The sequence below is a fragment of the Fringilla coelebs genome, assembly GCF_963513975.1.
Source record: "Fringilla coelebs genome assembly, chromosome: 17".
NCBI lineage: Eukaryota > Metazoa > Chordata > Aves > Passeriformes > Fringillidae > Fringilla > Fringilla coelebs.
In genome coordinates, this window is record NC_140043.1 from 11,333,131 (window position 1) to 11,356,867 (window position 23,737).

Below are 23,737 nucleotides of genomic sequence, written 5' to 3' on the forward strand. Positions count from 1 at the left end.
CTGCAGAGGTGACACCAAAAGAGATGGGTACCAGGAGCTTGTTGGAAGGTTGCATGGGCAGAAAGCTGAAATGCAGGAAGAGAATCCATTTGTCACTCCCTCAGGGGAACACAGGGCCAGGACACAAACACTCAGTGGATTTACACTGAGATTACCTGAGCTCAGCACAAACCCCACAGCAACGTGGGTGCTCAGTGAGGGTGTGATGGGAGCTGAACTCAGCCCATGGAGCCCCCATCCTTCCTTCCTCAGGCTCAGCTTGGAGTGACTGGGGCAGAGAACGTGGGCTGGCAGCTCATGCCATCCTTGCTGCACCCAGGGGAGAATGCAGCAGTCTCCTCAGAAGGCATGGAGTTATGGAATGGTTGGGGCTGGAAGGAAACTTAGAGATCACCCTGTTCCCCCCCATGCCATGGGCAGGGACACCTTCCACTATGCCAGGTTGCTCCAAGCCCTGTCCAACCTGGCCTGGGACACTTCCAGGGATCCAGGGTGTGCCAGTGCCTTATAGAGCAGAATTTCTCCCTAAAATCCAATCTAACCCTGCCCTCTGTCAGTTTAAGGCACAGAGCTCCAGTCCCTGTTCCCACAGAGCCAACAACAGGCTAAAATAGTCCTGGGCTGGCAGTGCCATTGTGGGGGGGATTTCAGCTGCACAGAGCTGCTGGGATGAGACATTCCTCTTCCCCAAGGGGCCAGACAAGATTACTGTATATGGACAAGCCTGGTGACAGGCCTCTCCTGCGTGGCAAACAGGCCATCCTGGGCTGCACAGCTGGGAGAGATCCCTGCTGGCTTCCAGCACCACGATTGCCTCTGTCAGAATTCCAGAACAAGGCTTTATCTCATGGGGATCCAGCAGGGGGGCAGAGCCAGGCAAGAGAGGCTGAGCCCAGAGAAGACCCACAAACAGCTGCACAAAAAGCAAAACCTTTTCTTTTCAGCTTCTTAGCAGCTTTTAAGCATTAAAGAGAGCCCCAGGCTCCTGGTGGGGTCCAACAAGAACTTGCCCACCAACACAGCTGAAACAAAGCTTTTTATATTATTTTTTCTCTGTTTTCTTTTTTTTTCTCTTGTCCAGTCTTAAAGCCAGAAGCAAGATGAAGTCAAACTGAGGCTGTGATGGTGGCTCTGCTCTGAGCTTCCTGTTGCCCCACCAGAACAACTCTCCCAGCACAGGGACAGTGACAGATTGGCACATCATGGAATAGGTGCTATAGAAACCACACAGTTCTTAGAAGCAAAAGATTTCTCACCCCACCCCACCCTCTCAAAAAATAACCCACTTAGTTGACATATTTTCTCTCTATACTGTATATATATTATATATAGACACAATTCTCTGGTAAACATTTACAAGATATTGTAAATAACATTGAAAATTTCTATCTCCATTTGCACAACAGCGCGCACTCACACGCCAGCACACAAGGACACACAGTCAGGTACAATCAATAAATAAATACTTTTTTTCCCTCCCTCCCCCCAGAAATTATTCAAAAAAACACTGCTATTGAGCGGCCCAAAGACACTCTCAGTTAATACAGACAGCAAATATTGTGCAGAATTTCTTGGCTGTTTTTGTTTAAAAACCAAGGAAAGAAGCTTGAAAGGTTTAGTGTCAGCAATGTTGCTTGGTCAGGTGGTGTTTAAGGTGACCCTGGCCCTCAGGAAGGGGAGAACAGACACTTCCCTTTCCCTCTAGACAGGTGACAGATCTGTCCTAGAGCCCTGAGGGAACAGGAGCAGCCTGGAAGGAGGGAGGACACGAGCTTTTCACTCTGCTTGATGAAAAGATGAAAGATTCTCACAGGAACTGGCAGATCTCGAGCTCTTTGTTTCCTGTGCTACTGCAGCCCAGCACCCTTTGGGGTTTTACTGCTTCAGGGAATTTCCCAGATTGTTGTACACATCTGTTGGGATTATAAGGAGTGAAGGGCTGGCCATTGCTCTCCCCCTGCCCCAGCTCCTTCCCCAAAGGGTTCAGGATGTGCCACTGCCTGTTCCAGCTGTGACCTCCATGTCTCAGAATACAGAAATTGCTGATTTGCTCAGAAACAGCAAACCACTCCACCACGCTGCTCAGACCTTCCCTGAAGCAGCAGTTTTCTCCTGTGCAGACTGACAACCACCTTTTTTTCTGCCAGCAACATCTGACATGTGCCACGAGCCAACACAAACCAGCACAGACAGATGATCCACGGGAGGAGGAAGGGCCCCTTTCCCTCCTGTGGGAGCACTCCAGCAGCAAGGCAGGAGCAGGGCCAGAGGAGAGCACACACACACACACAGCACACATTGCACCAGGGGGGAACACAAATGTTTGCAGCAAAACTTGAGAGAAAGTACCCTCAGAGAGAGCTCCAGCCCAGCACCCCCAGCACTGCCCTCCCTGGCTGGGCTGGACCCTCCATCCACCCACCCCTCTCCTATTCCTGTATTGTTTTTACCTGAGTTGAAAAATGACTCCGAAGCCTCTGCAGGGCAGCCTGTGTGGGGCACAGCAGCTGGAGAGGCACTTCATGCAGTGGGCTCCAGGCTGTGCAGGAAAAGTGGCCACACAAGGGCATCTTCCCAAAGCAAAGCCCACTCAGGGACCTTGGGCTATTTTCCTCTCACAGGCCTGTGGGAAAAGCCCACCAAGACCTAACTGGAGTTGCTCAGTGGGTTTAGGGGACTCAACAGCCAGCCCTGAGGCTGTCAGAGGGAAAGTCAGGATAATCAGGAGCTCTGACTTGCCTTCTGAGGAGCCCTTCCCTCACAAGAGCTCAGAGGAACAACAAGAGACCAGATTCCTACCAGAAGCAGCTAAAGTAAGGCAGGTAAGAAAACCTCCAGCCTGGAGTTCCCAGAGGAGGTCAGAACCAGATTTCCCAGTGTTCAGAGAACATTACAGAGGCTGGATTTTGAAAAATAACCCCAGTGCTGAATTTGGAGCTGTTCTGAAAATCCATCTAGACACAAACCTCTTGTGTGCTCAGATATTGTAGGAACAATGTAAAATCCCAGGGAGAAAACAGAGCCCTAAAAAAAGAAAATACTGAAGGGGAAGGAATGCACTGAGGGACAAGATCAAAGGAGGAATTTCTGTGATCAAAGTCCCCCCCATTACTGGCAGAACCTCGTTGTGTTGGTGAGAAGCTGAGCACTGGCAGCATCCCTGTGCTGCCTGGGCTCGCAGGGTTGGCTGCCTTCCCACACCACAGGGAAGGGCTGCCCAGGGAAGCATCTTTCCAAGGAATCAGCTTTCCCTCTGTGCCACCAAGCTCTGTCCCCTCAGCCCCTGAGCTCCACCCTGGGATGTGGCAATGCCTGGGGAGTTTTGGTGGCCATGGCAGGTGCTCTGAGGCCAGGAAGCCACTGCCTGGTCCTGCTCCAGGCACAGGAACACACCTGGAGGGATCTTTGGTTGAGTCACTGCACAAGGTCTGAGCCTGGGCCTGTGCTGAGCCCAGGGGACTCCCAGCTCACATAGCAGCACGTGTCCCACCACCTGAGTCCCACAGGTGTGGCACTTGGAGAGACAGGAGAAGGGAGGAAGCGTCGGAGGGGAGTCCTGGCTCTTTGGGTGCCTCATCTGCCCCGGGTCCTTCATTTGTTCTCAATCAGAGTCTGCACTTTATAGACCAGGTCCCGAGCCAGCTTCAGGATCTGCTTGGTGTTGTGGCGCTCGGCCATTTCTGCAACACACACCAGACAGGTCAGAGCAGAGCAGCCCCCAGCCCACAGCTCTGCTGCCACATTCCCAACCTCCCCTCACAGGGACACCTGGCTCTGCAGAGCCATCCTTAACCAGCCCAAACCTCAGCTCCCTCCAACACATCCAGCTTGGCCACTACTGAGGAAGGCAGGGGGATTCCAGCCTCACCAGATCCCTCAGAGCTCTGGCTGTTAAACATTCCCACACCTGAGCAGCTGCCCCAAACTCAACCCAACAGAGCACAAGCTGTACCATTGAAAAACTTGATGATGTCTGTAAAATCCATGTTGTTCTCCAGGATGATGTCCCGGTACATCTCCACCAGGGCCAGGGCTATGAAGAGCACGTAGTGAGCAGAGGAGACGTGAGCAGCAGCCCAGATGGTCTCCCAGACAGCAAAGACATCATCATACACCAGCTCTGTGAGCAGAGAACAGCAGTTACCACTCCACTCCCCAGCCAGGCTCACCACAGAGCTCACAGCAGCACTGGGGAGAAACACTGGGTGCTTCCTTCCCACAGGAACCTGCTCCAGCTGGAAGCAGTCAGTCATCTGTAAGGAGAAATATTCTGCCCAGCAGCAGGTGACACAGGCCCCAGGACACACTCATGGAAAAGCTCAGCAGCAGCTCTGGAACAACAGGTTCTGTATCTAGACAGAACAATCAGCCAGACATAAACCAGGGAAAAGTGAAAAGGAATTAAAAACAAGTTTAAGCCTGCTGAGAAGCCTGGAAGCAGACCCTGCCCCACCCTTGGGTGGTCTCACACACCTCTCTTGAAGTCCAGGAGAAACCATCGGTAGCAGAAGTAGAAATGAGTGTAATCCCCATTCTGGTGCATCAGCTCAAAGAGCTCAGAGTCCAGAATCTGTCAAGAAAAGCAAAAGGAAACGAAAGAATGCACAAATTATCAACCATCCCTCTGCCTACTTCCATCCATCCCACTGCTCCCCTGCTGCACCATCTCCTCCCTCCCACCCTGGCACACACTGCTCCAGGCTGTCCCTCCTGCTCCCCAGCACTGAACCCCCACCTCAGCCCCTCCAGGACCAGCCTTTCCCCCTGGGTGTGAGGAGCTGCCATCCCCATGCCAGGAGCTCTCACCTGGATCAGCGACCTCATGTTGGCAAAGTGGGTGTCCATGGCTCCTCCGTGGGGGAAGTTCTGGTTCATCCTCTTCATCAGCTCCGTGAAGCAGCTGAAAGCCAGAGCCTCTGTGCAGGGAGGAGAGACATCACTGCAGGGCCGCGTGGCCACTGCTGCTCCTGCAGCAGCAATGTCCCTCCAAAAAGTCCAGCCTGGCCCCAGGGTGGGCTCCTGGGAGCCAGACAGCATCACGGACAAACAGAATCCTGCTCCACACCTCCAGGCACTCCACTGCAAAGGGCCACCACCCACCTGGCACATCCCCCCACAGATCCCCACGCAGGGACAGGGAAAGCAGAGCAGAGCCACTCACCATCATCCAGGATGACCAGGAGAGGGGCCAGCAGGTCACACATGCCCTGCACGTAGCCAATCTCAATGTGCTGCCAGATGTAGCTGTGTGAGAGAGCAGGAGAGGTGACCTGGGACCTGAGTGCCACCACCTGTCACCTCCTTTGCCCATGCCCTGTCTCCCTCCCCAGGATGCTGGGGTAAATCACACCTGTTCATTCTGTTATCCCTGTGCTGCAAATGATTAAATTCTTGTGGTGCCTCCCAGGTAAGGCATGCATGGCACAGTCCTGGATCAACACCCTGCCATGGCCACATCCAGGGTCAATCCAGGGCTGTGCCATGGCCATTGCAGGGCAAATCAGCACAAGGAAAAGCAAAATGGCAAAGCACAGCACAGTGGGGTCATTGGTTAAAGGGCAGAGACTGATAGAACTTGTTCACCTCTCATTCTCATCCTTCTCCCTCCATTCATCCCCTTGGTTCTTCTCTGCAGACACTGCCTGCCTCCCCTTCCCATTCCCAGTGTCCCAGGAAGCACCCAGCCTTGCAGGGATATCTTCCCTTTTTTGGTAGCAAGGCAAAATATGTTCAGAGAGGACTCAGATCTGCTGCTGGCACAAGGGAAGGACCTTTTCCATCCTGCCCACTGATCCTCCAAAATGTGCTGTGCTGAAGGTCTAATCTCAGCAGAGATCTCCAGCTCTGGCTGTCGGGTGAAGTGACTGCACTGATGGAACAGCAGCTTCTCCTCATGTTTGCAAGATGAGTAATAATATTTTAGCCTTTGCTGCCTGTGAAGCAGGAGCTGAGCTGGAGCTGGTCTGAGCCTGTGAGTGTCACTAGGCAAGCTCTGAGTCACAAGGACTCAGAAATGCACCCAGGTCTGGCTCTCTCCTGGGATTTTGGGCAGGCACAAACCATCCCAGTGCTTCAGGCACTTTCTCATTAGCACTACAGCTCTGTGGGCTGATCCTCATTAAAACATTTGCCAGGCATGCTGCAAGAAGCAGCTGGGCTGCACTGGTTCCTGGGCAGCCCAGGGACCCCTGCCTTGTCCAAAACCCCAGGACACAGCAATGATGGGGAAGGACAGCCGGACACCTCAGTCTGGGAACCGCCACATCCTTGGAGCTGCGGTCCCAGTGCTGGGTGATGAGGGGAGGAAGGCAAGGAGCAAAACTCCATAACCACACCACAGTTTGAGGTTCCAGCCTGCAGGTGAACCCCAGGAAGGCCCCCACAGCCCCCACCTGCACATGACGTTGCGGAGCTTCTCCAGGTTGGCGGGGGTGAAGTACCAGTAGTTGCGGTCACAGCGCTGCACGTCCTTCTCGATGCGGTGCAGGTTCACTGTGTACATGTCCAGCAGCTCTGGCTGCCCAAAACAAGAGCAGAGTTGATTTGTTTTCCAGTAAAAAGCAGGTAGAGAGCTGCAAGGGCAGTGGAGAAGCAGGGCAGAGTTTGGGTGGAAGGTGGGAGCACCTCTACACCCAAATGTGGGATCAGCACTGGGCAAAGGCAGGTAAATCCTGCCCCTCCACTCAGCCCCAGTGAGGCACATCTGGAGTGTGGTGCTCAGTTCTGGGCTCCACAGATAAAGAAAGACAAGGAGCTGCCAGAGAGGGTCCAGCAGAGGCCAGAGAGATTATTTGGTGTCTGAAGTATCTCTGATGAGGAGAGACTGCAGGAGCTGGGCCTGGTCAGTCTGGAGAAGACTGAGAGGAAATCTCAAATACATACAAACATCTCAAATCATGTGCCAAAAGGAGAGTGCCAGACTCTTTTCAGTGGTACCAAGTGACAGAACAAGGAGCAATGGCCATAAACTGAAACACAACAATATGAGGAAAAACTTCTTCCCATGCAGGGTGGCAGGAAGAAAACTTCTTCCCTTCCAGGTGGCAGAGCCCTGGAACAGCTGACCAGGGAGTGCGTGGAATCTCCCTCTCTGGACACATCCCAAACCCACCTGGACACAATCCTGTGTCACCTAGCCCAGGTGACCCTCCCTTGGCAGGGGATGATCTCCAGAGGGTCCTTCACGCCCCAAGTGCTCTGGGGTCCTGGAGGCAGCCAGGAAGGAACCCCCCCGTACCAGGTCTGTACTTACAGAGTAGGTGACACCCGTGGAGGAGAGAGCAGCTGGTTCACTGCTGGTCAGATCAGTCACAGTCAGAGAGTCCAGCTGTGGGTACAGACTCTCCATCTCTGGCTCCTCAGAGAGGTTGTCCTCACTCTCCACCAGGCTCTGCTTCTCAGCCTCGCTGTCTGCCCAGCTCTCCACCACAGTCAGGGCCACAGTGTCACTGTCACGCAGGAGCCCCGCCGAGCCCTCACCCATGGGCACAAAGTCCACACTTCCACCAGTGGGAAATTCACCTTCCAGGCTGTCTTGGCCCTGCAGCTTCTCCTGCTGGACACCATCTGTGTCTGGTGGGGCTGGCAGGTCGGAGCCAGCAGCCTTTCCCTGGGAGCTGGATGAGGATTTGGTGGTTTCCAGGGCACTGTCCTCGTTGCTGAAGCTGCGCTCCGAGAAGCCCGATGTGATAGAGAAGTTTTGGGAAGAGGGGTGCCCAGAATCAGGGGAACACGTGCCATTGGGGACTGTCCCATTGGGGATCTTGCTTTGTTTGCCATCTTCCAGCTGAGAATCTACTTCAGTCTGTTCCACTTCATCCACAGATTCAAACACCTGCAAAGTGGGAAGACATCCCAGGCACTCAGCAAATGTTGGGAATATGGGCACTACATCCCCAAGAGCTGTGTACTCATAGTGCCTGTGTTCCCAGCAGTGGAGAGGGAGGAAAATCCCCCTTTCAGCTTCTTTTCCCTGGATCTGAATCAGTACTGGGTTATTTGCACAACTCCAAGCCCACAAATCCCTGCTCCAAAGGACTGTGCTTTGCTTGGCATTTTTATATACTGGGCAGAAATTGCAACAGGTGTAAAACACCTGGGCATGAAGAGAGGGAGCAGCCATGGACCTTCAGGTGTGAGGCCACGGGGCAGAGCTGGCAGGTGAACATTGAACACCCCAAGCAGAGCAGAGATCTGACATTAGTAACTCCAAAGCATGTTGGGGACTCATTTACCTCTTTCAACACTGGTTCTGTTTGCCAGAAATCGCTGTGGTTGTGGTGAGGGGTTGGCCCAAGCCAAGGCAGAGCCGTGGGGACAAGGAATGGAGGAACAAGGTGCTCACCTGGGTGCTGGAGCTGGAGTCGCTCTGCAGCCGGGCGTGGTTCTGCCGGCCGGAGCTGCAGCTCTGCGAGGACTGCAGGGGACAGGGAAAAGGGAGAAAGAAAAGCAAAGGGGTCAGGGTGAGGGAACTCAAGCAGAGGTGGCACTTCTGCAGGTGAAGAACAAGCAGAAATGCATCCAGTAAATATCTAACCCATGCTTTTCCTGTCACATCCATGGTGCTGTGTCACCCAGCGCAGTGCCCTGCCTCAGCCCCTGACGCTGCTGGGGAGGTGACAAAGGCAAAGTTTTATCAGGTCAATGCACTTGTTCAAGTGCTGTGTGTTGGGTCTGAAGGAGCTGCTTTCCTCTGGCCTGCACGGAGGTCACGCCGCCTCCCTGGAGTGCAAATTTCTACAAATCTCTGTCCTAATTTGGCAGCAATGCAGCTCAGCCCAGCTCCGTTTACATAAACGATGAAGTCAGGCTATAAAACAGTCTCTCCAAGCATATTCATGCTTTTTTCCTTTTCTTCAAGGACAAATATTGATGTTTTAAGCCAGACTCGGTGGAAGCAGCTCCTCTCAAAGTCACGAGCACCCTGTTCTGGCTTCCAGCTGAAGCACAGAGGGAAGGGCTGGGCTTTGCAGGCACCAGCCTGGCTCCGTGGGGTCCCCTCTGAGCAACCAGCCCACAATGAGAGCGAGTCCTCCCCATTAACTGAGCAGAGGTGCAGAGTGTGGCCATGACATCACACACAAACAATAGGATTTTAAGAAAATACAGCACATTCAGAACAGGAGTTGTCCCCACCCTTGTATTGTGGGTGTTTGCTGGGCAGGGCTCTGGTGGGGAAAGGAAGGGCGACAGTTTTCCTCCATTACCATGGGAGCACTTAAAACAGGAAATTTCAGGTTGAGATGGGAAAAGGGGGGAACTTTTCGTGTGTTCACTCTGCCAGCTCCCTTCCCACACGTGGGTCCAAAGGAAGAGCCATGGTGGAGATGCTGAGGGGATGGGAATGATTCCCAGGCTTCAGCCAATGGAGCAGTGCCTCCGAGAGCTGCATCATCCAGTTCCACCCTGCCCCTGGCTCAGACCTGCCTTCCCTGCATCTCTCCCTCTCTGGGCACACATGTAGCCTGCAGGACTGGGGCTGAGCTCATCTCTTTCCCAAAGCACCCACATAAACTTCCCAGAGGGAAGCAGATCAAATCTCCAGCGCTCACCTTCCCTCTGGGCCAGCAGCCTGAGGCCAGGGAATGCTCTGCCATGCTGGGCTCTTCTCCTCCAAGGACAAAACTCTCATGGAAACACTCCCAGGACTCTGTTCCCAGGACTGCCTTTCCTTTCACAGGCTTTTCCCTCCACACCCTTCGGTTTGGGCTGTGGATCTCATTCCTCACTGCATTGCTAAAAGCCAGTCCCTAAGGTGCTGGGTGCCCCCATGGATGGCACAGTGTACTGAGGGTGTGCTGAGGCTTCTTCCATGCTGGAAAAGGGAGCCAGGAAGCCCAGTGCCCTGCTTCACAGCCCCTTACTGCCAGGAACATGCTCTTCCTCCTCACCCCTACTCCAAACCACCTTCCACAGACCTAATCCTGAGTATTTCATTTCCACAGAACACAGTGGGGAACAAGACACACAGGTGAGGGGAGGAGGCTGGGCAGGACCCGTGTCTGCACCCCACACAAACTCTGGGTGGGCACTGCCCAAGCCCTCACCTCGTTGCTGATGGTCGAGTCCCTGTGCATCATCCTCTGGATGTGGGAGTCCAGGCTGGCCCCCGAGGAGCACTTGGCCAGGGCTGCGGCGTGCGACTCCTTCTCGCGCTGCCGGACGATGGCCTCGCAGCCCAGCCACTCCGCCATGGTGTGCTCGTAGCACGCCCGGGTCTGCTCGTCAGCCTGGCACACAGGGGGACAGGGGCTGCCAATGCCTGTCCCTGGAGAGCCCCAAACCAGCCCCAACTGTGCCCCATGCAGGGCGGAGCACGTTTGTGTGAGCTCGTGGGACGCAGCCACCCTTGCTCTGCACAAAACGTGGCCAAAATTTGGATGGAAAAACGCCCACCCATCTGCTCCCTGCCCTCCCGAGGTGCACAAGGCACTGATCATGAGGAGCTGCACAGGCCAGTGAGAAGCTTGGCCTTACCAGTTCCTGCTGGTCCAAGGGTTTTCCCCCACTCCTACCTACAGCCCAGTCCAGAGTGGACATGAGGCCCAGTGAGCTCACAGGGGTGGGCTGAGGCTTTTTCCATGCTGGAAAAAGGAGTCAGGAAGCCCAATGCCATGCTTCACAGCCCCTCAGTGCCAGGAACATGCTCTTCCTCCTCACCCCTACTCCAAACCATCTTCCATGGAGCTAATAGACCTCTGCTAGCAGACCCCTCCACTGGACAGGACCAGGGCACAGCAGTGAGCACAGCGGGCTGCTGAGCTGGCAGCACACCCTCACCAACCTCCTTCCTCTCTGCCTCTGTCATCCCAAACTGGTAATGGCCCAGCAGGAAGGGCCACACAGCCTTCCTGATCTCGTGCTGGATCCCGCCGTAGTAGATCAGCCGCAGCAGCTCCTGGTCCTCGTAACTCTGTGGGAAGAGCCTGGGTCAGGGCACAGACACAGCCAGGAGGTACAGGCATCCCCAGCCTGGCTGTGCCACCCATCAGCACCACAACAGATGCCTCAGGTTTTAGCAGGCAGGCTCTGAGCAGAAGCACTTGAAGAAGAGCAGTGCTCGCTCCTCAGCTCTCACATGCCAAGGATTAGGAGCCTCAGGCTCTGTGCAGCCTGGGACAGCCTGGCTGACTTCCCTCCTTGAGGAACTTCTCGACGTGTTTCACCACCTCCCCGTGCTACACCCACTTCAGTGACACTGCCCTGGGCTCCCTGAACCCAGCAGAGCTGCTGTGTCCCCAGGGCAGGGCCCTACCGAGCTGTCCTGCAGGTATCTGTGCCAGATGTCCACGGTGAGCCCCGTGCTGGCGCTGCAGGGGACATCAGGGGACACGATGTTGTGGTTCACCAGCGCCGACAGGTGGGTCCTCACCGTGGACAGGTGTCTGCAGTAGGCCAACCCTGCAGCAGGAACACCACACCTTCAGCTGGGCAACTCCAGGAAACACGAGGATGAAGAGCAGAAGGAAGCTCTGGTCTGCTGGGGGAGACTCCCTGCAGCCACATCCAGCCCTCAGAGCAGGGATTCTACCAGGACAGGTCCTCAGTCTTGTACCCCCAGTGCTGCTGCTCACAGGGCTCAAGGCTGAGAGTCAGAGCCCAGCTGTTTGCTCCCCACCCTGAGCACATGCAGCAGGCTGGTCCCAGCTCCTCCAGCCACTGCCAGCTGCCCCAGCACCACTCCCAGCCCAGGAGCTCATCCCTTGTCCTGTCACACATCCCAAGGCAGCAGCAGCAGGGGGGTGACAAGTACTCACATCCATAGAAAGCCCGGGACAGGATCTGGTACTTCATGTTGTCACACAGCAGCTTCAGTGGAGCTCTGCCAACAAAACCACACAGGATGTGAGGGTAGGAAATGCTCCTGTGCATCCCCTCAGCCTGGCTTTGAACCCACTGGTCCAGCTTTGCCTGCAGGGATTCACCAGGGATGCTGCCTGGGTTCAGAGCGGCAATTCCTGCTGCCAGGCTATAGAGCAGCTGAGATGTCCCAGATGCAGGGACAAGCCTCACCTCAGCCACCTCCCAGTGACCCTGGCTCTGCTGTGCCCTCGTACCTCTCGTGGCTGCAGCCGTTGGCCGGGCCCCCGTCGGAGGAGCCGCTCTGGGAGCAGGAGGAGCAGGAGGATTTGCGGGTGCTGGGCTGCCACATGGGGGGCAGGACAGCCCCCGGAGCATCCATCAGGTCCTGGGGCACTGCAGGAGGGCAGAGAGGAGCATCAGCCACAGCCTGGCACTTCCCTGCAGTAAGGGAGCTACAGAGAGAGCTTGCATTGGCAAACGCAGCATCCCACTCTCGCCAAGGAGGCTCCAGCCACCAAGCAGGAGCCACCATGGGGAATCACAGCACTGGTGAGCTCAGGAGAAAGGAAAGGGAACAAAGAGCACTGATGAGAGAGAACCATTGCTAATTAACCAGCTAATTCAGAAAGCTGATCTTAAACTGCTTCGTGCTGACCAAGGCAGAAACCCAACACCCAACACAGAGAGAAAACAGGATTGAAATCAGCTGCTGTCCCAGGAAGAGTGGATTACTGGAAGGGAAAAGGCCCATCCCTCAAAGGATCCCATCCAAAGTTCAGGGGAAGAAGGGAGCACCCAAATCACAAGACAGGAGATGAAGACTTGGATGAAGAGGCTGACAGGCACAGCAGGAGCTCTGCATGTTGTCACTTGTTAATCCCTGTTTAAACTCAAAGTGCTGCTGCAAAGGCCTCGGGTCCTGCTCAGGTACCACCCACACACAGCCCAGGCCACAAGGAATAATTCTTTTTACTCCTCCTTAGAAATTAAATTGTGGTAGAAATTTCAGCTTCTGGCTGGGTCCTCGCTCTCCTTTGGTCTCACTGGCTCTCCCTGCTTGTGATAAGGAATAAATGACATTGGCAGGAAAAATACTGAATTATTCCCACAGAAGTCCCTTCCCCTCCCACTGAGCTGATGGGTCAGTGACAGTCAGTGGTGACAGGGACAGCTCTGCAGGTGCTCTCAAGTGACAACACAGGTGAGCTGAGCACCAGACCCACCCCAGAGCTCATTACACTGATGCCAAGAGGTGCCCAGAGCAGCATGGAGAGCTCGGGATCTGCCAGGGAGACTCAGACACCATTTGGGGATCACCACCATCTTGCTTCCAGCTGGAATCTTCATGATCTTCCCTCTCCCAGCAGTCACAGGTGCAAGGAGTGGGTGAAAAGCACCATTAATGGCAACTAGAGACACAGAGAGAGGACAAAGGCACCAGTGAAAGGGGAGAAAGGAAGAATCTGTGGAGAAGAGAGAATGATGCAGTTCCACCCCTGGCTGAAGAGGTGCACAGGAACAGCACAGGCTGTGATGATGCCAGCTGAGGAGGTGGCAGCAATTCATTTCCCAGAAAATGTGGCCCCCAGCATGGAATTTTGAGGGGTAGATCAAAAAGCAGCCACAGAAGAGCACATCTCTATCTGCTGTTTTAGCTCCAATCAGGTTTTTATCTGACTCACTGAATTGTGTTAGTCAGCTGAAGGCAGGGAGAACCAAGTACAATCTCCACTGACGTTATGGAGGAGTCACAGCGGATGTAATTTCTCCCTCATAGCCTCCAAAATGTAGGAAAAAGGTTTCCATCTGATTTCAGAGCTTTTTTAAAAAACACTCCACAAGTCTTCCACCTAAAACTCATTTTCTCCCCCTTCTAAAGTCACCTATGATGTCCCCAGAGGTCAGAAAACAGCTCTTGGCACCTCACAGAAGAGTGAGGACAAATGTACAGACATCTTAGCCAGGTTCAGATCATTCACCACCAGACATGAAGAGGCATTTCTGCTTTGGAGAATCCAGCAGCTTCCATTCCCTTGAGTAAGGGACTGAAGACAGGTGGGTGCAGCCTGGCAGCACCCAGAGCAGGGTGCTGGGCCCTCCCATTTGTGCTGCAGGAGCCACACTGAAGGAACATCCCTGCATTTAGTGCAGCCTGGGGGCAGCAAGAGAAGAATCAGCCCTGGGGGCTTGTGATGGCAGAAGGTGGCCCCCAAGTGACCAAAGTGAACCTTTTTACTGATATTATGTGGGTATTATTAAGAGGGGGTTTTGCTGACCATTAATGCTGTTGTGCAGCTGCAGAAACAAAGGACTCAGTAGCAAGTGGAATTATAACCAAAAAAAACCAACAAAAAACCACAACAAAAACAAAAGATAGAATCACGGAATGATCAGGAATTTAGAGATTATTTAGTTCCACCCCTTGCCATGGGCAGGGACACCTTCCATGATCCCAGATTGCTCCAAGCCCTGCCCAGCCTGGCCTTGAATGCTTCCAGGGATGGGGCAGCCACATCTGGCTGTTCTCTGTGCCAGGTCCTGCCACCCTCTCAGGGAGGAATAATGATATTTAAATCAGGCAGTGCCAGCACAAGCAGAGCCCCTCCCCTGGAACCACCTCCCAGCTTGCCCCGTGCCCATCAGTGCCATGTCCCAGCTCCTCCAGCCCCCCCAAAGGCTGCCCTGCACTCACCAAACTCTGTCTGTGTCCCAGGGTAGATGATCCTGAAGACATAATCCGTGGCTTCGTCATCTTCCTTGTCGGACGCGGACTCGGAGGAGCCCTGGGGGCTTCTCTTCTTCAGTTTGGGGAACACCTTTCCCTGGGGAGCAGAACCTGCCCTTCACCAGCCACCCAGGTCCAACCACTGCCTTCCTGAGCTCCTGCCCCACCTGCTTTGCCATGTCTGCACATTCCCTGGGCTGGAGCAGCCCCTGGATCAAGTTTCCAGTGTTAGGTGAATCCATAACCCTGCTGGGTTCAGCCCAGAGAGCCAAACCCTCATGGGCAGCCCTCCCACAGCACCCCCCCAGCTTTCCAGAAGGGTCTGTTTAGCTTGGCATGAGCTAAACCCAACCACCACATTTTAATATTAATTAATTGAATTTATTAATTTGGGGAGAGGTTCATTTAAAACACAGCAACCACTAATGCCAGGCAGAGGGTCCACAGGAGACCCTGAGCAGGAAGAGGCACCCACCTTTCCCCGCTGTGACCAGAGGGGTGGATCCAGCTGCCCGTGGGGCAGGAGGCCGTTCTCCAGGCAGGACAGGAACTGCAGCAAGTGTCCTCCACGGGGGAAGCGCAGAGGTGGCCTCTGGATGCCATCCTGGCTCACCAGGACAACCGTGCCACCACTGTCTACTGCTGGCAACAGCGAGAGCAGACACAGCCATCAGTGAGGGAAACAGCACAGGCAGGAAAGCTCAGGGATGGGAAATAAGGACTTCCTTCCTTGTGTGGATTCTTCTCTGATGAGACAGGCCTTGGAAAAGGCTTGCTGGGATCACCCCCTTGGAAATCAGTGCAGGGAGCACTCCCAGCCAAGCAGCACAGCCAGGAGCTGGGGCAAGACTTTTCTAGAAGCACTTAAATCGTAGTGACCACCCAGAGCTCTGCAGAACTGCCCTGGAGCCAAAGCAGGATCGTGTCCCAGAGGTGAGGGATCAAGTGCCAGGTGACAGAGCCCCCAGCAGCCCCAGGTGTGGCCTTACCCTGCTGGTGGCAGTGCAGATACACGATCTCCTCCAGGCGAATGGTCATGGCATAGTCCCAGTACACGCTGCAACAGAGGGACAGGGCAGCTGTGAGCCTCCAGGGTGGGAGAGGCTCTGCTGCTGCTCACAGCAGCTCCAAACCCTGCTCCTCATCCCCTGGCAGCAGCCAAAGCCACAGAAAGGATGAGATCCCAGAGCAGTGATGCCAGCCCGATGAGTGACAACATGCCTCCAGAGCCAGGAGCTGTCCCCTGCCACCTCAGCTCAGCCAGGGCCAGTCCTGTCCCACCTGCCCTGGGTGGTTTCTCTGCCCTCACACTGTCCATGGATCCTGGCAACTGCAGGGAGGGATGGGAGCCCTGCAGAGCTGAGCACTCTCCTCTGAGAACCCCAAGAATGTGCAGTGAGGTCCAAGCCTGGGCTGCTGCTCTGGCCTGGGGAGGAAAAATAAACCCTCACAATTTGTGGGCTTTTTAGAGCCCACAACAGATTTGGTCTCAGCCCAAGCACCTCGAGGTGTCTGAGCAGATCTAGAACATGCTGGAGAGCTGGTGGCCAGCAGACAGAGCAGAGAGGCAGGGTTTCATTCCTGTGGGGAGCCCAGCACTGCTGTCCGAGGGTGTCAGCACTCAATCACATCCCACTTCTTTGCAACAAAGCAAATTTCCAGATTCTGAGCAGCAGCAGCAGCATCTGCCACTTTGTGAAAATAGTGCTTAAATAACATTAAAAACAGCTCGTGAAGGACAGGAAGGTGTGCAGGAGTGACTCCCTGTACAGTCATACTTACTGTGCCATCTGCCTCCTCTCTTCTTGGTCACGTCTTGACACTGGGAATTTTTAGAGCTTAGGCTGATGCCCAAGGCAAGAACTCAGAAAAGGAGTGTAGAGATGAAAACAGATTTTAGGGGGGGGTACCAGGCTCAACTGGACAGCCCAGGGGCCAAGAAGAAAGGGGAGATGAAAAGCACACAGGTAAACAAAAAACTACAACTGACAATGAATGAAACTGAGACCAAGTTCTGCTGAAGAAGATCTTTAGCTTAGGACACAACATCAGTGTCCTAAACACCCCCACTTTCCTGGAGCCAGGAGAAACCTGGGAGCACAGTGTGCTAGGAGGGAGGGAGAGAAAATGCCTCAGAAAATCCCCCAAGGCAACAAACAAAACCACTTTGTGTGTTTTGGAACAAGCTCCACTCTCTCTCTGAGCACTTCCCAGCAGAGACACACCTCACACCACCTCCTGCCACCCTCTCCCTGCCTCCTTCTCATTACAGGCTCAGGGGTGATGGTGCTTCTCTGGGAAAACAGTGATGGGCTCTGCATCCCAGATGCAAACTCTGACCCAGGGGAACACTCCCCCCCCAGTCACCTCTTCTCGTAGTCCAGGTCCCCCACGGAGCCGTTCATCAGCTGGTTGGGGGTCCACTTCAGTGCCATGATGTCAGCAGTCTGGTGAAGGGACAGATATCCTGGGATTGCCTCCATGTCATCTCTCTAGGGAGGAGAAACACAGTGACACACTGAGCTGGAAGAAGGACAAAGCCCTGGAGCCCAGTTGTGGCCCCTTGCACAGCCCTGCCCAGCCAGGCACAAACAGGGAGGAACCGACTGTGTCCCTGGAAAACCTCCTAGCACAGACTCCAGGACACCTCAAGGACTTGGAAAACGGCTGAGAGCAACTGCCCAGCAAGGAAAACCTAATAGCTCTAACTGAAAGCAGTTTGCACTTCATTTATTTGACTACAAGAAGGAGGAGAGAGAAGAGAAGGAGTTTTGTGGCAAGGAATGGGCAGGGAGAGGAGCCTGTGTTTCCACCCAGGCTGGAGCAGTGCTCTTCCATCCCACTGGGAGGATCCACATCACCAAGACCTCCACAAACACAATCTTCCCAGATGGAAAATGTGCTTTTCTGCATCCAAGAGCAGTCTGGGACAGAATAAGGCGCTGAGGAGCGGGGCAGTGTTTCCAAGCCCAGGCTCCCAGCAGGACTCACCGGCTGCACCAGGACGTTGTTCTTGCCGTACAGGAGCGTGGCTCGGGAATTCTGGTGCAAGGACTCCACGTAGTCCCTGGCAGACAGGGATGGCCTGTCATCCATGCTGCCACTGGAATGTCTTTTCTGAATCTGCAAGAGATGCACTCACAAGTGTGAGGTGAGCACAGACACCCTCTGGCTCCCCAAAAGCTTCTCTTGAACCTCACTCCCTCCTCACTTATGAGAGGCACTACTAGAAATCCTTCCCTCAGGATCCTCTAAGGGGATTCCAGACTCTGTGCAAGCTCAGAGAAGCCCCAGGAGTGAATTTTGTTTGCAATGCACAGAGCAGATTCAGCTTTCTGCTCATACATGATGGTGTCAGGGACACAGACCCTGGAATGCAGTGCCAGGAGGGGCTGGCACACCAGTGCTTTCCATGGGCCACATCCCCAACACCTCTGCCTCAAAGATTTCCCCCATCAGAGGGCTCCACAGGCCTTTCCAAGCAAAGGGAGCCCAGATGCTGTGGATGTGGGAGGAGCAGAGAGGTTTATCCCCCACTCACGCAGAGCGCCGGGCGCTTGGTGGGTGAGTCCTGGCGGCAGTGGGAGCTGTGGATCCTGTGCCTCTGGACCAGCTCATCTGCAGAGGGGTCTGTCCAGAAGTGGTCAGCAGTCTTCATCTTGGTGTACTCCAGTGCACAGGGCCCCACTGTGGAGAGGAACACCCCAAACATAAGGGAGCCATCCTTGACCCACGGCCACGGTCACCTCCTGCATCTGCAGATTGCAGATTTGGGAGCATGGCTTTGGAAAGCAAGGAGGGAAAGCAAGTAAAGCAGGTGTTACCCAATAAAGATGCTAGAATTGGCCCATCCACAGGATCCATCAGGAGAGCTTCCTTCTCATAGTACTTACTAGAAGAAATAAAGGACAGCAGAATGCTGGAACAAAGTTATAGACAGTGGTATTTATCATGCTGTTCTGTTTCTGTATCACCCGTTGGTGGGGAGAGGGCAAGAAGCCCTAAAAAGGCTAAGAAATTCCTGGGGAGCAGCAACCCTCCTGCAGCACATCACAAACATCACCATCTCCTAACTGACCTGTCCCAGCACAGGACACCTGAGCATGCAGATCCCAGAAGACAAGGACAATGCAGCCCTGACAACAATTCATTCATTCATACAGACAATGCTGTCTGTATTTTAGGCAGCACACAGTGGTCACCAGCAGCAGGGCATCCATCAGAGTCCCACTGAGTGACACACCTGGCCTGTGTTGGTACAGGTGTTCCTCAGTGTCCAGGGCAGGACATGGGTGGGCTGTGCCAGTGCTCACCTGCTGTTCTCCACCAGGTAGTGCACGATTTTATCCAGGACCTTTTCGAAGAGGGCTGTGCGGATCCAGAGGTGCCTGATGGCCTGAGGGGACAGGTTGGGCATCTTCGGCACCTTGCGCACGTTCTCCGGGACCCCCTGGGCCTGGTTTCTCCTTTAGGGACAAGACAAGAGACAACACCACCACAGGCTCACCCCTGAACTCTGAGGGAGCCCAGGGCACTCCTGCCATCAGGGGTTTGGGGGTGTTGACTGTGTTGGCTGGGGGATCCCAGGGAATTGCCTGGGACAGAGCTCTGGAGGTGCTTCCTGTTCCTATCCCCTCCCCTGCTCCAGAGAGGCCACACCTGCATCTGAAACCACATCACCAAATCAGTTCCCCACTGCAAAGACAGAACTCTGCTCTCCCTCAGCACAGCCCTCCAGCCCACACACATTTCCACGGCTGAGCTCACAGGCAGACAGAGCAGCTCATCTTAGGACAGCTTAAAATTCCTGCCCGCAGGTAGCTGCTCCATCCATCTCCCTGCTAATTGTCCAAGGATGAGTAATCCTCTCCCAAACAGCAGCTGAATTACTGCAGCTTGGAGCCCTGCACACTGAGACAGGCCAAACGTGGCTCCAGCTTGGTGAACTGGTCCATAAACTGTGACAGCTCAGGAGCAGTATGCTCAGCTGCCCCTGAAGCACCAGAGCAGAGAGACTTAAAACTTGTCCACCCCTGCTTAAACCACAACCACAACTCAGTCTCCTGGAACATCAACCAGTTTGGTCAAGATATCAAAAGCCCAGGAGAGAAGACTGAAGGAGCAATTCCTCCTGTCGAGGCTCAAGCTGGACCCAAACCACACTTCCCACCCCAAAACCCAAGTGAGCAGAGAGGACTGGCAGCCACACTGGTGCCTTACGCGTTCTCAATGAGCTGCTCCAGGTCCTGCACCTTCCTGCAGAGCTCCTCTGCCAGGGGGAAGCTCTTGCCCACCTTCATGAAGAGCGCTGCGATCTTGTTGCTGCGCAGGAAGCCGGCCGCCCTCCGCTTCAGCCCGAACAGCACACAGCATTCCACGGCGGCTGCAGAGAGCACAGGCCTCAGGATCAGGATATTCCCAGCTGGAAGGAGCCACAGGGGTCACCCAGTCCAGCTCTTTGAGGGATTGTGGAACACACAGTTATAGCACCACAAATCTTGGCTTCAGTAGCGCTGTGCTCTACCCAACAGAGCCAACCTCGGGGTCGCTGGAGCACCTTCCCTATGGAGTCAGACTGAGAGAGCACAGGTCTCAGGATCAGGATATTCCCACTTGGAAAGAGCCACAGGGATCACCCAGTCCAGCTCTTTGAGGGATTGGCCCATCAATGGAACACAGAGTTACAGCACCACGCAATCTTGGCTTTGGTAGTGCCGTGCTCCACCCAACGGAGCCAACCTCGGGATCTCTGGAGCACCTTCCCTATGGAGGCAGGCTGAGAGAGGTGGGGCTGTTCAGCCTGGGGAAGAGAAGGTTGTGTGGAGACCTCACAGCACCCCCCAGGATCTGAGGGGATCACAAGGAATCCAGAAAAGGACTGTTCATCAGGAGCCCTCCTACTAGACCAGGTTGCTCTAAGCCCCATCCAAGCTATCCTTGAACACTTCCATGCATGGAAGCTCCTAAAACTCCTCAGACAGTAAAGCTGAAGGCAGAGACACCCCCACCTTGGCTTCAGGAAATTGTAATCCCATCCCACATGGGAATTAACAACAAGCACTGCAGCTTCTCCAGGCAGGGCAATTGCTGTGCTGGGCAAACAGGCTGACACTCTCCTTTTTGTAGGTTTTTTTTGTGGATTGTGGAGAAACCAGCATCTCCCTGACGTTTTCTCTTCAGCCCAGTCTGAGGGATGGGCACAGCTGGAACAGGAGGTTTCACTCCCTGTGCTGGGATGGTGTAAGTCAGGAGGAGAAAGCTCAGGAGCAAGGACAGGCACCCTGAGGGTTTCTAAAGCAGCACAGGAAATGGGGAAATTTCCCCAAAAACTCTCAATGTTCATACAAACATTTTTCTGAAAAGCTGAAAGGAACAAAGACCCTGGGGATAAACCACAGGCAGAGCCAGCAGCTTTGGGGGCTCCATTGGCACTTGGGGACACAGGCAGTCATTAAGCCCCTGTGGAAGGCTGTGCCTGACTCCATGTCCTGAACTGTGCCCAGAGGCCCTCACCAAACCCCAGTGAGAGCCCAGACAGCCCCAGACACCTTCCCTGCCCTGCCAGGGTGAGCAGGGATCCCAGGAATCAGCGATGACTCCACAGAAAGGCGCAGACAGGCTCAGCCAGCAGCTCGTTCCCAAAGCCCCCTGGGAGGGCTCGGGATGGATGTCTGGTGCCAAACACAGACTGATTAAACAGGCTGATCAAAGCCCTGGGAAATCACACAGACCCACAGTCCTCAGCCCCTTGATCCATGTCTGACAAGGAAGGAGTTCTGCTCCCTCCTCCCCGGGAAGCCAGCGCTGCTGAGCTGAGCCTGGATGCTGCTTCCCCTCCTGCCTGGAAAGCTGAATAACTCCATGGAGACACAGAAAAAGGCATTCCCTGCAGCCCCATCTCAGCAGCTCCCAGGCTGGGAGAGGCTCATTATCCTGCCCTGATCCTGCTTGAGCTTGGTGCCCAGCAGCAGCATCAGAGGGGGGATGAGACACAGCCTGTGCTGGCAGAACAACAACAGATTTGGGCCAGCCCAGCCCTGCTGACCCCCAGCAGCCAGGCAGAGCCACTGCATGGACATCTGGCTTTGAAACCAGGCCCTGCACAAGCCCTCCCAAAGCCCAAAGGGCTTCATCTCTCCCAGGATTATGTGCAGCCACAAATAAAATAAAATCCAAACTGCTCCATGGCTTTGCCAGAAAAGCCAACACTTCCCTCATTTGTCCTATGCTCCATGGCTGAAATACAAGTGACAAAATACAAGTGACAACCAGCCCCACCTGCCTGGGACTGCACCCAGGGGTGCCCATGTGGAGTGCACAGCTCAGGCTGGTGCTGAAAGCTCAGGTACCCATGGGGGGTGAGCAGGCAGGGCTGCTCCTGCTGCACTCCCAAAAAGGGAGCTCCCAGTGCCACCAGTTCCATTCCAAATTCCCAGCGGGAGCACCGGTGCTCTAACTGTGCTCAGGTCACAGGCAGCACATCCCAGCTCCTGCCAGGCAGGGAGAAATCTCAACTCCTGACAGGCCTCTGGCACAGAGCACCAAGACAGAGCTGTCAGCAGCATCTGTTCCCAATGCCAGCTCTGAACCCATGCAGAACACCTCTCCTGCTGGCAAACTACAGGGCAATGTGCAGCTTCCACAGGAAAAACTCTCCCCACCTCTACTAAATCTAGGGGGGATGGCAGGATTTTCTGCCACCACTGCAAAGAGATTCTCCTCACCCCTTGGGATATAACTTCCAGCAGAGCCAGGATATCCAGGATATAATCTAGAGCAGATGAACGTGGTGCATCAGCCACACCCAGCTAAGGGGCAGCTTTGACCCCTGGCAAAAGACTGAAGATATTCCCGAGCTGCCCAGAGCTCTGACATGATCCGAACCCCTCGGGCTGAGCAGCCTTGGCTGACGTGGACACCGAACCCAGGGCTCCCCATCAGCCTCCCAGGGCAGCCTGGGTGTGACAGATGCCAGCTCGTGTTTGTCTGCTCCAAACCCCCCCTCCCACACCACGGGGGCTGCTGCCCCTCCCTGCCAGACCCCTGGCTCCATCCCCAGGGGCTTGTGCTGTGCACAGGGCTCTGCGAGGAGGGCTCTGCTGGGAAGGCAAGGCAGCTCTCTCCAGGGAAAAGGGCAGCTCTGGCAGCCAGAGCCAGGCTTGCAGCACGCTCTGCTTGGCAGGGAAAGAGGTTATTTATAAGCTCACCCAGCTCCTGGAGAGCCACAGCACTGGGGAAGGTGAAGGAACCATTCCAGCAGATGGAGCAGGAGGGGGACACCAGGAACCAGGGAAATGCAGCAGCATCTTAAGAGGGCAGAAGGAAGCAAGGAGCCCTTTGTGCCTGGATGCCTCAGCTCCCTGTGACAGGAGCCTATAAATAATGCCAGTTTGAGGAGCCTCGTGCTGCACAGAGAAGCAGGGAATGAGTCACACCTGGAGGTCTGCTCTGCTCTGTCAAAGCCACACAGGGGCCAGGGGCTGGGAACAGGCTCCTGGCTGTCTTTGGTGTGAGGGCCCAGCAGGAAAGGAGAAAGCCCAGCCTCCTTTCCATAAACTCCTATTCCATAACAGCAGAGAAAAGATTTGGACTTGACAGACTTTCAGTCGGATCAATTCTCAAGGGAATTTAAAAATAAAATACTGTTCCTAGTCCTTCCTCACTGCCAGCATCTCTCCTCTTTTGACACATCCCTGTATATTTTAAGCACAAAGACCTCAGGCACTGTGACCTCTACCAGAACAATCCATCCTCTGGCACTCCCCATTCCCCCAGCCCAAGGTCCTGGAGATGGAGTGGGTTCCCAGGAGTGGCACAGCACCAAAACCCCCAGTCCAGGCCAGCACTGGAGACTCACCACAAAAGGAGATGATGTGGCTGCTGTCCTCATGCACAAACTTCCTTGTCACAGCCTCCTCCATGATCTGCTTCACCTGCAGGACAGAGGCAGTCAGGGAAAACATGGAATTTCAGCCATGGGTGGGTGCACAGGAGCCCCCTCTGCTCCCAGGTTTTCCCAATGGCACAGGAGATCTCACAGAGGATTGATGCAGCTCTGCCTGCTGAGCATCACCAGCCACTTCAAAAAGTCAGGTATAAAAAAAGGGTTATTTCATTTCTGAGAAACTTCACAGTAGGAAAACAATGAGCCAAGAATGAACTGAGGGAACTGAGCATCACTTAGATAAAAGTCATCGAATAAAGGTACCC

The 23,737-nt window shown here is 54.5% G+C and overlaps 1 protein-coding gene across 1 annotated transcript; it reads right to left on the minus strand.

Moving 5' to 3' along the window:
- Positions 1-1,555: 1,555 nt before the first annotated feature.
- SGSM1 (small G protein signaling modulator 1) lies at positions 1,556-23,456 on the minus strand. Its single transcript, XM_084217099.1, is given in 25 exon segments — positions 1,556-3,680; positions 3,953-4,120; positions 4,474-4,570; positions 4,807-4,916; positions 5,162-5,244; positions 6,393-6,517; positions 7,253-7,834; positions 8,345-8,416; positions 10,047-10,229; positions 10,784-10,912; positions 11,255-11,400; positions 11,757-11,821; positions 12,057-12,195; positions 14,495-14,624; positions 15,003-15,166; positions 15,517-15,584; positions 16,310-16,334; positions 16,337-16,371; positions 16,895-17,019; positions 17,519-17,650; positions 18,069-18,214; positions 18,352-18,419; positions 18,841-18,993; positions 19,748-19,910; positions 23,385-23,456. Coding segments are annotated over 25 exon segments (3,261 nt in total). The 5' UTR covers positions 23,449-23,456; the 3' UTR covers positions 1,556-3,591.
- Between the last annotated feature and the right edge of the window lie 281 nt (positions 23,457-23,737).